The 13,832-nt window shown below is 39.4% G+C and overlaps 1 protein-coding gene across 4 annotated transcripts in view; it reads left to right on the top strand.

Moving 5' to 3' along the window:
- Positions 1 to 8,508: 8,508 nt before the first annotated feature.
- CEP120 (centrosomal protein 120) overlaps positions 8,509 to 13,832 on the top strand; it is a 64,975-nt gene continuing 59,651 nt past the window's right edge. For all 4 annotated transcript variants that reach the window (XR_003532155.1, XM_027670891.1, XM_027670892.1 and 1 more), the window contains exons 1-4: positions 8,509 to 8,608; positions 9,874 to 10,030; positions 10,913 to 11,027; positions 12,984 to 13,125. Coding sequence is in view for 3 of the 4 variants with exons in the window: in XM_027670891.1 (XP_027526692.1) it covers positions 8,557 to 8,608; positions 9,874 to 10,030; positions 10,913 to 11,027; positions 12,984 to 13,125 (466 nt within the window). In the remaining variant the exon portion in view is untranslated. The remainder of the gene's footprint in view (positions 8,609 to 9,873; positions 10,031 to 10,912; positions 11,028 to 12,983; positions 13,126 to 13,832) is intronic.

The following is a 13,832-nucleotide window of genomic DNA, read 5'->3' as shown; positions in this document are numbered from 1 at the left end:
ATCTCATAAGTCAGGCTTCTCCAATGGATCCTTTTTAAATTGCTGCTTTTTCAGTCTTAGTATCATCTCATAAGTCGGGTTTCTCCAATAGATCTCTTGTCATCAAAATGTGCTTCTCACTAACACTTTTCAGCCTTTGACTCTGAGGCATTCATGTGAACTTGCCTAATCGCTCAGGTGGAGTCCACCACCCATCAGTGCTAATGGGCATTGAGCCCTTGACTTCAGCTCCAAAAATTCCTTTTTGCAGCCCTGGTTACATGCAATTAAAGGGTAAATTATTCTATTCAAGAGATCCATCCTTAATGTGAGGGTGATTTATCTGTTTTAAAACAGATAAACCAAAAGTGTGTGGTGCTGATACTCTATAATGCTGCATGCTTTTCTTGGTAATACACAGTACAAGTAAGAAAGTTTTCATCACATTAGTTAGAGGAATAAACTAGGAAAAAAACAAATAAATCTGCAAAATTCCTGCTTCTTTTTTTTTAAAAAAAGAAAAAAGTTATTTCTAGTACTGTTTCAGTCTTTTCAGTCTTTTCTTTTTATTTATCTTTATAAATATAAACCTGCAGATTAAAAAAGAAGTGAGAAAACACCTGGAAAGGGATCTGTTGAATCTATGTTAAATCTGTGATTTAACAATCTTTCATTTTAACAATACAAGTAAAGTTTTCAATCACTTTGGAATTTTAGATGTTTTTTCTAATTTACATTGCTATTTTGTTCACTTAACATTTTACTATTCAAATCTTACCCAAGAAAAGGACAAGCACCAGAACAAACTAGAAATGCTATCTGAATTATCAACTAATGAAAGATTCTAGTTTTGAAATAACTATATACAAGGTTTAGATTTTTTTTTTTTTCCAGACACGTAGGCCTTATTGATTTCTTGCAGAGAGATTTTTGGGGCCTGACATATTAACATAAGCACAATGTATTAACCTACGAATTCATGCAGTATATTTATTCACCCCAGAGGTGGAATGATATGGAACTCATCTTCTTACAACTGTTTATTACTAAAAATGTATGTCTTGGGAGCAGTGTCCTTTGCAATCTAGTTATTCTGGTTGCATTCCAGTATAATCCAAATTACATCATTCTAATTTTTTCAAGGTTATTTAGAGGATGCAAAAGAAAAAATACAGGCACTGCTAAATTTTGCTTAGCTGGAACTGAAAGTGAGTACTATTGATTTTTACACATCACTTTTATAACCTAATAGCATTTAGATTGAAGGCAGTGGAAAAACTAAAATCCCTGATGTCAGTGGTGTACTAAAGATGTAGAAAAAAAGAGTAAAATACAAAAAAATAAATTATATCTTTTTTAGTCTTTGGAGACTGCCCATTTTAAGCATAGGGATTAAGACTTTAAAATGTTTCTGTGATTCTGCTATGAAAGCAAGAGCAGAAGGAAATGATCCAGCCTGGAACACTTTAAAAGCATTAGAATGCACCAGCAAGACAAAGTTCTTAGATTTTCAAGTATCAGTTCTTTGGAGTATAAAAATATTAACATGCAGCATATTCAGTTATGTAATACTCTATAATAACATAAAAATAAACACTGTCATTTGCATTGAATAGTCTCCAACTATTACAGTCAAGTGAGGATTCGAAAAGTGCTATGCCTGACAGGCAGTTGATAATTAATATACTTCACTTGATGGTGAAGAAGAGAGCAAGAAACATCTTTTTCCTTTAATATATGTTAATATTTTATACAAAGGAATCTTAATCCTTCTTTGGTGCATCTAGGAATTAGTACCAGTGAAGAAACCCCCACCAACTGTGGTTGGTAGTTTTACAATAGTTCTACAGTAGCTCTGAGTCTGTGCGTTCTCATGCCACATTAGATGCTGTTCAATGCTGTAAAAATTGAAACAGTTAATATTCATGACCATTTTATAATGAATTATAATTACAATGGCCACATTTTACACTTTCATCTCATGTAGTTCCAATAATAATGGTTTTTGTTTTCTAATAATGGTGAAAGAAGGAGGCCTCAGATAAAGCGCAATTGAGTCATCATCTCTGTAATTTGTATAAGTCTGTAGGCAGAAACTGCAAGCTTTGGATAAATTGTATCATACCTATGGAAAGGTTCCATGGTTTTAGACAAGGCATCTAAGAAGGCATCTAACTTCGTCTAAGAAGTTTACCTGGATTTTATTTTTCTCATTAAAAATATATTTAGCAGTAGCCATTTCCAGTATGGTTCAGCATCACTTTATGCATTAGAGAATATTTAGAAAAAAATTTAGAATGGCTCACATGTAGTGTGAATTTGTTTATTTGGGTTTTTTCCATTAATAATACTGCCTTGAGTGGGCATGATGTAATGAAGGAGGATTAAGACAGTTAATTTAAACATAATTATCCCTAAAATATGTCCTTTTTTCATCCTGCTGACTGCTACTGCAGTCGGAGAACTGCTCCTGCATATCCAGAGAACAATTATTCAGGTTTACTGAAATGAAAGATCAGGTGAAGATTGGGTACTGGATTCAGCAACAGTTGATGGTATTACAATTCCTATAAACATGTATTTAGAGAAGAAAATTATCATTCTGAGAGTGGAGGAAAGCACTCACCACCATAACAATTTTAACAATAGTGTTCAAACTAATTGCAGTCCACAATGTATGTTATGAAAGTTGCAATTACGGTTTTGGTTGTTTCCTTCCTGGTACTTAGGAGGTACAATTCTTACTATTCCTATTTAAAAACTATGCTGAAATATTTGTTTACATTCCTTCTCTCACTCTCCAGTCTGAATGTAAAAACAGATCCCTTACAAAATCCTAAACTGTCAGTAGGATTAAATCAATTGGACATCCATGTACAACATCTCTTGTGTGTACACACACTACAGATGAGCACCAAGAGCCAAAATCCAGTGGCTTTCTACAATGGAGTGACTGCTCTGGTGGATGAGGGAAGAGCAACTGCTGTCATCTGTCTTGACTTCTGTAAGGCCTTTGACTCAGTCACAGAAAACATCCTTATCACTGATTCTGAGGTATGGTTTTGATGGATGGACTAATCAATGAATGAGGAACTGTCTGGATGGATGCATCCAGAGGCTTGCAGCCAACTGCATCTCCAAATGGAGATCAGCAACAAGTGATGTCCCACAGGGGCGAATACTATTCAGTATCTTTATTAATGACATAGACAGTGGGATTGAGTGCATACTCACCAAATCTATGGATGACACCAAGCCGGTGATCCTCCGTGGGCTGCAGGGGCACAGGTGCCTCACTATGTTCTTCGCCACGGGCTGCAGGGGATTCTCAGCTCCAACACTTGGACCACCTCCTCCTGCTCCTTTTCCACTGACCTTGATGTCTGCAGGGCTGTTGCTCTGAATATTTTCATCATCTCTCCCGACTCCTGTTTCACAGCCACTTTTCCTCCAACAAAAACCTGGCCATGCAAACCAAGTATGACAGTTTTTCCAGTTTTTCTTGCTATCACTATTAATGAGTACAGTTTGTGTGAATTAAGCATTACAATAAACTTTCCAGTGACATCTACATCATTTGGTTACACATGCCACAGCTGTCAGTGGAGAAGGAATAATCTTTTCTTACTTATTCTGAAGAAATATATTTCACCATTTGCTTCTCCCTTATTCAGAAGAATTAAACTTATTACTTTTCTAATCTAATCTTTGAAAAGAGCCTTTAGCTGCCCTTCTTCTTAAATTTAAATTTCCTTTGTTTAAATGATATTTTCACTCTTCCAGGTCATGCAGTGAGGATCAGTGATTCCAATTCTAAACTTTGCCTTCAAGAAAGTATTTAAAATTATTCTCTCATATTCAACCTCCATATGAAGTGTGCTCTTATGAAGCTGTTATATGATAAGAAAGAATAGAACATTTAAGGATGTTTCTGAAGTATTCCAAACTGTAACCAAACAACCATAAGAAGACTAATTCAAGTTACCTTTTTAGAACACATGTTACACTTACATGCATTTAAAACTCCTGCATGAACAATCCTCAGGTGTTAAAGTGGATGCAAGGCAGGTTAAATAAGAACTAAATAAATGATCTTAAGCCAATTCGAAATGCAACAAGTACAAATCTTTCAATGTTAATGGAAATACACTTTAAAATTATTATTTAAGAGAACAAGGTAAAGAAGGAAGAGTAAGTAACCTTGTAAAATGAGGGATAAGACAATATATGGGGACAAAATTGACACGTGATATCACTGGGAAGTGAAGCTGTGATTGGAAAAAAGAGCCATGCCAAGGAAAAGCAGTTAATAATTATGAAGAATTGTTGTAACTTAATAGCCTTTAAAACAAGGAGATAAAAACAAAAAATGTTGACTAGAGTATTTAATTATAGTACTCATAAATTATTAATTCAATAATTAGTTTAACTATTATCTGTGTGAAGAAAATTTTGTAACCAATGCTAACTGAAATATTGTAGCTAATATTCTCTACTTCATTGATTTTATGAGGCAACTTATAATTTGTATTTGCCTGAATTTAGTTATATTGTTTCCTTAGAAATGTGGAATAAGGGAAGATAGTAATGAAGACAAAGATACTGGACAATCTCTATCTTCTTCATGGAAATTGGATTAAAAATTGACAAATTAATACTGAAAGTGCTACAGTTCTAATTCTGTGTTTAAAAGAGAAGCATAAGGACGCTAATTTGCTTAAAGTGCATTAAAAAATCAAACTCAGATAATGGGAAAATACGTTGATATAATGCTATAGAAACTGACAGTTAAGACGGGCTGTTTTATGACATGTTCTCAGGGATCTTTTTTTTTACTGTTGTATCCTGGGTTTTTTTAAATTCTATATATTTCAGATAGATTAAAAACTGTCTCACAAATTCTTTAAAAGGAATGTGCTGAATGGCAATAACATTTAAGATATTTTAATACCACCATTGTCTTTATATTGTTTCTTTTAGATGCCCTTCCAACTCTAGTATTCTTATTGATGTCTGAGAGTCATTAGGTTGTCCCTGCTGTTTGGAGTTGTCTTTAGTTTGGAGTCAAGAAGTGCCTTTAAAAAAGGCATAACAAGTTTCAAGAAAGCAAATTTTACCCTTTCATCACCATTGTCAAGCTCTAGACAGTCAAAACACTCCCAAATATACAGGACTACCCTACCATCTCTCCTTCCTTGCTATTTCTGAATAGTTTGTAGCCACTTGTTGCAGCAGAAGCATTAATTGTCCCACCATGTTTTTATGAGTGCTTACATTGTAATTCTCAGGCTGCACAATGTTTTCCATCGCCTCACGTTTTTGCCCATGCTGCATACTTTGTTGTAGATTAATTTGTTGTGGATGAATTTCAGTTGGGCTATCAATCCTGCCACCTTTAGAAGGGAAGAATTCCTTTGTGACTGTCCTAAAGTGCTTCCATGCTTTGTAACACTTCAACACGCACCCCTGAAGCATGCACTAGTACAGGGGTAATTGAATGTGCTGCAGTGTCCTCAACACATCAAATTTCCTCAGCACATGGTGGAGCAGGCTCAAGGACCTCACTGGCACACTAGCCCTTGAACATTAGCATGTCACTCCCAGGCATGCTAGTGAGCCTGGTTTTGTCCCTTTCCACTTTCCAATCTAGTTTAAAACTCAATTAATTAGCCCTGCTAACTCCTGAGTCAAGATCCTTTTCCCCCTTTAAGACAGGTGCACCCCATCTGTCATCATCAGTCCTGATGATCAAAAACCACAAAATTCTGCCAGTGACAGAATTCTGCCAGCTTCAGAATTAGATATTGATCTGCTGGGTCTTCATGTTTCTTCCTTCATCATTCCCTGCAACCGGAATGATAGAGGAGAATACTACATGTGCTCCCAGTCTCTTAGCCAGTTCATCCCAAGGTGCTGAGATCTCTTCTAATTGCCCTTGGACTTCTTATTGCAATTTCATTGCTGCCTACATGAAAAAACATTAATGGTTAATAAAATGAGGGCTATACCAGAGTAGAATGTTTGTTCATACTGTCTTTAACACAGGCTCTGGGGTGCAGCAGATGAGTCCAGTCTGCATATTGGGCTTTTTGTTCCTCTCAGAAGAAAATCTCCTATGACAATGACCTATCTTTCTTTTTTCTGCATGGAAACGATTTTGACAGAGGAAGTAACCTCAACAGTTCAACTTCAGCGACAAGTGCGACCTAAATGACACACCATCCTCATCGCTGTTCAGCTCCACCTGCAGAGCCTTGTACCTACTATTCCTGGGCACCTGAGAAGGGGAGGCTATAACAGAGGAGATACACCAGCTGTGCAAGGCAGTAGCATTCCCCCCTATCCCTTAAGCCATGATGTTCTGCAAACTGAAGAGAGGATAGGGAATCTCCTGTGTCATGAATCCTGTCTACCTGACTGGTCTGTCCTTGGGAAGGTGGGGTATTTTTCAAGTAGTCCCTCTCTTGGTCAGACTTTATGATACTGCTCAATCTGCTTACCTCCTCCCACACCTCTGTCACTAAGCAGAGGAGTTCCTCTACCTGGGCACCGCCTCCCACATGTGTTCTCACTGCTGCTGTCCAGTTCTGGTGTAAGATTAGGGGCACAACGTGCAGCTGACACCTGGGCAGGCAAAGGCATAAGAGGATATACAAGTAGGCAAGTCTATGAAAGCATAATAAGAAAACAACCTCTGGTGATGCTAGGATGAATAGGTAAAGACTTGGTGTACTGCAAAACAAATGAAGATAAGACCAAGAAGGCCCCATTGTCTTCTTCATGTCTTTTTTCTCTCCTGCCTTTCTTCCTCCCTTTTTAAAAAAAAAAAGTCTTTACTGGAAAAAGTTCATAGTAATGAGGTTCTTGGCACAGTTAATACCTGTAACATCAAGACAAAAGTCAGGCTAGGGCCAGGAGAGAATGTAAAAGGATAAAGTTCCATGAGGTAGTTGACCTGATTTAATGGCTTGCTGTTGCCAAAAGGGGAGATCCCACATGCTTTGCCATGTGCAGACATAAACACCTATAAACCAGCATTGTTAATCACATGCTCTCAGTCTTTTGTCTGGGCTCTGGCATTTATCTGACCCTATGCTGAACCAGTTCATCTTGCTAAATAGGCAAAAAGCAAATCCATGAACAGTTATGAGAAGAAGTGATTGTTTATTCCACAATAGTTCACAAGAATAGTATTTCCAGGAATCACACCAAGAGAAATCAATTTTCAAATGAAAAAGCCATACAGGTAAACTGTATAGTTTTGTCATATTCTGTGATCGTGGTACCTCACTGGCCAAAATCACTCACTTTTCAGAGGTCTGCCTCCAGGTCTTGTGTAAAAAGTATGTATAAAATGTACCTACAACCTGCCTTGCAGAAGCTGAGTGACAGAAATTTAAGACTCAGACTGTAGACACAGAGAGGTGCTATGCCAAATGCAACATTATACAACAGAAGATGACACAACAAAAAGCAGCACCCAGAACTGAACTTGGGCAGATTCAACTCAGATATAGGAAAATGTCTTTTTGGGAAGTGTTTCAGCACCAGAATAAATTCTTGCAAAACGAAAAGGCTTCTCCCTCTCCCGGTGTTTGCAAACCTTGACCCAGAATCTTTACGGAATATGTGTGTTACTAAAACAAAAGAGTTTTATGTCAGTGCAAAGATTTTGCTAGGCTGTCTAATAAACAAAATATTGCAAACTTAAACATGGTTTCTTTTGCCTTACCATCAAGACATACTTGGGTAACTTGGGATGCCAAGTGGGGGAACACACTAATTCCTGATATGGCTGCTTAACTGATGATAACTTCACGTGGAAGACAAGAATACCCTAAAAGGTTACCTAAGCAGGACAAAGCTGCATTTCGCTAGGGACTGGATCCAGATCGTCCTGCCCTGACACCCATGACAGGCTGGGGCGGGGAGGGGAGGGGATGGAAGTAACGAAACTTCCCGGATTTAATAGAAGGGACGTCTTTGAAGTAGCTAGTGTTGGTCGATTGGCAGTGCAGGGTGCTCGAGAAAACTGTAATGTTGGGAGGCGACGTGATAGCGGTGTCCTCAGAGACATTTAGGGCGACGCGGTGCCGGGGCGGGGCGGGAGCGGGACGGGCGCGGTGCGGGGGTGGAGGCGGTGCTGCTGCCGGGGCAGGGGCGGTGTCGGGGCGGGGCGGGAGCAGAGCAGGGGCGGTGTCGGGGCGGTGCCGGGTCTGTGTGGGAGCGGTTCGGGGGCGGTGCCGGGCCGGTGCCGCCTCAGGGGCGGTGCGGGAGCGGTACCGGGGCGGAGCGTGGGCGGAGCGGGGGCGGTGTGGGGGCGGTGCTGGCTCAGGGGAGGTTCAGGGGCGGTGCGGGGGCGGTGCGGGGGCAGTGCTGGCTCAGGGGCGGAGTGGCGCCGGTGGCGGCAGCGGAAGCGGGTCCCCGGGGCGGGCGGGGCCGGCGTTGCCAGGCGGAAGCGCGGCGGCTGTTGGCGTTTAAAGGCTTCGGGGCGGCAAAAGGGCGGCGAGCGGCGGGAGCGCGGGCGGAGCGGCCCCAGGGGTCCTGGCCCTGGCATCCCCCGGGAGGAGCGGGGAGATGGTTTCCAGAGCCGCCGATCGGTTGCTCATCGTCGTCTCTGTGCTAGAAGGTAACCGGGTGGGGGCGGGACGGCCGCGGCCTCCCGGGGGCTGCTCGTCATCTCCATCCCGAAGGGAATGTGAGGGAGGGGTGCTCGCTGCCTCCGGAGGTGTTTGCTCTGGTGGCGTGAGTGGCGAAAGCCAAGCAACACTGAATAAACAGGCTATGTTCGTAAAGCTGTGGACGTACGTATCTTAAAGCCAGGGCTGGCTACCCTCAACTCGAATTGGAGGTGTTTACCCAATGTATTATTTAAAATGAATGACCAAAGCAACCGTCCTGCCTTGATTTTTTTATTATTATTAATTTTTTACTTTATTTTTAAGCAGTATTCTGGTGTTATCTATCCCTTATTAGCAATCTGCTGTAAGTTTTTATGTAGTGTTGATTTTAATGCTTTTCATTCTTCATCTTGTATTTCTACAGATTTTAGTTGCTGTGGCCTAATTAGTGTGTGAGTCTGGGGGCTTTTTGTTTCGAGTTGTTTCCTAGTTGTTTGGTTTTTTTTGGTGGAGTGGTTTTTCTTTGGGAAGTAAATCCTGTTAACTCTCTGTCCATTTATGTAGTTTGCCAAAGGAGCTTAGAAATAAGTTCCTGTTCCCTGACATGCCCATAGTCCTCTCCCCACACTGTGATATAAGTAAATTTTAAGTGTTCCCTTTCTCCAGTCATTTAAATTGTTAATCAGAATACAAGATGATGTTGAACCCAGACAAATCATACACAGTTTTAGGCTCTCTCCTAATCTGATAGTGACTTTTTTTTTTCCAGAAAGTGGCTGGTAAAATACCTTTTACTGATTTTGTAAGATCATATTCTACTACTTAGGTGTGGGGCAGTCATAATATCTGCAGTTGAAGCAAAATATTCAATTGCTTTCTTTCACCTGCTCACTTACTTATTACCAAATTTGAGAAATAAATTTCTCAAATCATACCAATTGCCTACCTTCTTTCTCTCTGTTCTTTGTTACTTAATGTCTTGTTTCTGGATGCTTCACAAATAGTGTGTTTCATGTTATGTTCTTCTTTCATACTTCTGCACAGTGTAAAGGCTTTTTCATTTTAATATAAAGAACAGCTTTAGAGTAAGTGCAGGGAAAGTTATACGGGAAATTAATTATATGTAATCACTTTATGACATAAAGCTGAGTTCTTTGAGTAAGTGGAGGGAACATCGTACAGGAAGTTAATTTTATGTAATCGGTTTATGGTATAAATCTGGGCTCTTGCTTCTTTCTTAGTGATGGCACATGGCAGGTACACTGTTTTACAGGGCGCTGTTTTCCAAAACGACCCAAGCACAATCTTATAGTTGAAGCAAAGTTTGATGGTGAACAGTTGGCTACTGATCCCATAGAGCATACTGATCAGCCAGAATTTGCTACAGAATTGGCTTGGGAACTTGATAGGAAAGCACTTCATCAGCACAGGTAATGTTAAAAAGTTAAATCTAATTTGGAAATAAAATTTGATTTTCTTGTCTTTACGGTTTCTGAAATACAATTTTTGTGTTACTGTCAATTAAATTGGTTTTTAAAAACTTTCTTTTACTTTAATCTAGCATAATGTTGCCATTACAAAAAAAGGTACTGTATGGCAAGATAAGTAATGTTTAAAAATTCTAAAGGGTATGTTTTTACACCACTGAAAAAAACCCCACAGGAGCTTAGAGCAAATTGCTAATGCTATAATTCAAGCATTGGATTCAAGCTTTCTTATGTGTACTGTGACACAAAATTAACTTACTTTACGTAGGCTTTTCTGGCTTTTGAAAATGTCAGGGAGAAGAGCTGAGAAATTGAATGTTTGAGTAACTGTCGTTTGGTTTTAACTTATGGTTTGTAATACTACAACCTTATTTCCAAAGAAATTAAAAAGGCCATATTTTCTTTGTTTGACAAGAGAAAGACACCTTATCTGTGCCTGTATGTAGTTAGGGACTTTACACAATACCTTCTCCATAAGTCCTACTTTTAAGATGCCTTTTCAAGTGAAATTCAAATTTCTTGTGAGGTGATATGCTTATTTCTTGTATGTGGATGAGTTTGTATTTATTTGTCACTATTGTCTTTTTAATAACACTGGAGACTCAGACTCCAGGATGCTCCTTTTAGAAAGTTAAACCACTCGATTCATTCTCTCACTTAATGATGAGGCCACAATACATTCAATATAAATTCAGTTTCTGACCTAATGAAACTAGTTATATAAAAAATAATTTTTGTTCATTGGTATGCTTGAAACTTATTAATTATTTTTGAGAACTAATTGCAGAGATAACTTTTAGTATTTCAACTGAGTTGCTCTTTCAGGCTGCAGCGTACACCTATCAAACTCCAGTGTTTTGCGTTGGATTCCGTGTCTTCAGCTAAAGAGAATATAGGCTATATTGTACTTGATTTGAGAGCTGCACAGGAAAAGAAACAGGTATATCATGATGTATAAAGCTTTAAAAATTACGTTTTGACAACAGTACTGTTACTACAATTTGAATTAAGGCACAGGCTAAACTTTTGAGTCTTGTTTTGGAGTCTGACTCTACCTGATCACGTACGGTGATCATGTGAGGGAGGTTTAGTACTTTTTCTTTCTTGTTTTTTTTCTTTATAGGAGTCTCTTTCTTGACTCTGAGAACATACACAAATGAAAGTGGTGCTGTACTAATCTTGCTTACTTCTGAATTTGATTATTGGATCACTTGCAACCAATAATTCTACACAATTTCATTATTTAACCACCTGGAAAAAATTATCTAAGCAATAGATATTGAGCAATTGAATTGTCTCCATCATCAAATCAAGTCTTCTTTTTTTTTTTTTGATGGGCCTCAGTGGAAGATGTGTTAGGCAATTATTTCTAGCCCCTTATTACAGCACAATACAATTGTTTATAAATTTATTTACCTAACGTTCTTATGTTGAGCTTGATCAAAACATAAGTTTGACTTGGGTCATAACAGGACCCTGCATTATTTTGACATTACTCTTCTTAAGGATTTGCAACGCATACATTTGCGGTGCAATACATACTGTGCATTTTCAGTTGAGGACTTGAAGGTTTTCTCTTCTAATTAAAGATTTATTGCATATTTCTCTTCCGAACTTGTTCACTCTACAGTTTGGTGGAAAAGAGTATGTTCAGCTAGTCTTCTGGGAACCATTCTACAGAATCTTTTCATATAATATAGAGAGTGGTGGTGAACGGAGCTGCATCCAGTTGGTGGCCGGTCACTAGTGGTGTTCCCCAGGGATCAGTGTTGGGCCCAGTTCTGTTTAATATCTTTATTGATGATCTGGATGAGGGGATTGAGTGTACCATTAGTAAATTTGCAGATGACACCAAACTGGGGGAGAGTGCTGATCTGCTGGAAGGCAGGAGGGCTCTGCAGAGGGACCTGGACAAGCTGGAGAGATGGTCTGATTCCAACAGGATGAGGTTCAACAAGGCCAAGTGCCGGGTCCTGCACTTTGGCCACAACAACCCCATGCAGCACTACAGGCTGGGCACAGAATGGCTGAAGAACAGCCAGGCAAAAAGGGACCTGGGAGTTTGGATTGATAGGAAGCTGAATATGAGCCAGCAGTGTGCCCAGGTGGCGGAGAAGGCCAATGGCATCCTGGCCTGGATCAGGAAGAGTGTGGCCAGCAGGTCCAGGGAAGTGATTCTGGCCCTGTACTCAGCACTGGTGAGGCCACACCTTGAATGCTGTGTTCAGTTCTGGGCCCCTCAGTTCAGGAAGGATATTGAGGTGCTGGAGCAGGTCCAGAGAAGAGCAACAGGCTGATGAAGGGACTTAAGCACAAGTCCTATGAGAAGAGACTGAGGGAACTGGGGTTGTTTATCCTGGAGAAGAGGAGGCTCAGGGGAGACCTCATCACTCTCTACAACTCCCTGAAAGGAGGTTGTAGCCAGATGGGGGTTGGTCTCTTCCCCCAGGCAACCAGCAGTAGGACAAGAAGGCATGGTCTTAAGCTGTGCCAGAGGAGGTTTAGGTTGGATATTAGGAAGACATTTTTTACAGAGAGAGTAATCAGGCCTTGGAATGGGCTGCCCAGGGAGGTGGTGGATTCTCCGTCACTGGAGGTTTTTAAGATGAGACTGGATGTGGCACTTAGTGCCATGGTCTAGTAACCACAGCAGTGTTGGATCAGGGGTTGAACTTGATGATTTTGGAGGTCTTTTCCAACCCAACTGATTCTGTGATTCAATGATAATAGTGTACTCAAAATAGATCAAATTTTTAGAAATAAAAACCAAGGTATATTTCTGTAGATGATGTAGTAGAAGTGCTAGAGCAAGATCGAGTTTTCTATAATAATAGTATGTTATCTTTCTTGGGTTTTAAAGTGCTTTTGGTTTTTATTTTTGATTTTAATTATGTAGGCACCCAAATGGTATCCTTTGCTTAGTAACAAGTACCCTAAATTTAAACCTGAAATACAAATAGGTGTTGTGTTGGAGACGGATTCAAAAGCACTAGTTGATGATTTTAAAGCCAAGGAGGCACCCCCTAGAGAAGGAAAGGGTAAGTATCATAATATCATTCACACTGAATTTAAAATGTTCCTGTGCCAGATGAACATATCACTTGTTGCAAATGTGTTAAGTCTCAAATTTAATTTCAGAGCAGTTCCAATGCAAATCCTTTGCAGCTGATTAATGTACCTTGTAGTAATAAATTTTTCAAGGATGCTTTACTGTGGTAGTTGTGTGACAAGTTGCAAACCAACTGACTTTTACAATGGAAATCAATTAACTCCCATGGGCATTTTGCTTGTATTTCTGGGCTTTAGAAAGTTCCATAATGTAAGAAATAAGAAAGGAACTTCTTTACAGAAGGTGAAGTTTCAGTAGTTTGGGCTTGGAATTGTAGAACAGTAAAATGTTTCATTTGTTGGGTAGGCTTCTGGTTTTTTTGATGGGTTTTTCTTCTAATCTTTTAGTGCTTAGATCATGACCTATTGTTAAGGATTTTTTCCAGTAATGTCTACTTACTGTTGGGACTCATTCTGCTTCTGAATTCCTTTGCTCATTTATCTCAAAAGAAATGTGAAATGTGTCAAAAACCTATTGGGTAAAAAATGTATCAAAAATCTATTGGAACTCAAATGTTAACACTGGTATATAGCTTTGTGCTGTGCCTTTCAGTCACTTTTTTTATCTGTGATTTTTTTTTTTTTTAATGCAAGTTAATGGTTTTTAAAAAACAAAACCAAAGTCTTAGAAGCTATT

This window comes from Neopelma chrysocephalum, unplaced genomic scaffold (assembly GCF_003984885.1).
Source record: "Neopelma chrysocephalum unplaced genomic scaffold, ASM398488v2 Primary Assembly neopelma1_96942, whole genome shotgun sequence".
In the NCBI taxonomy this organism is placed as follows: Eukaryota; Metazoa; Chordata; class Aves; order Passeriformes; family Pipridae; genus Neopelma; species Neopelma chrysocephalum.
This window is presented reverse-complemented; position numbering and strand designations above follow the sequence as displayed.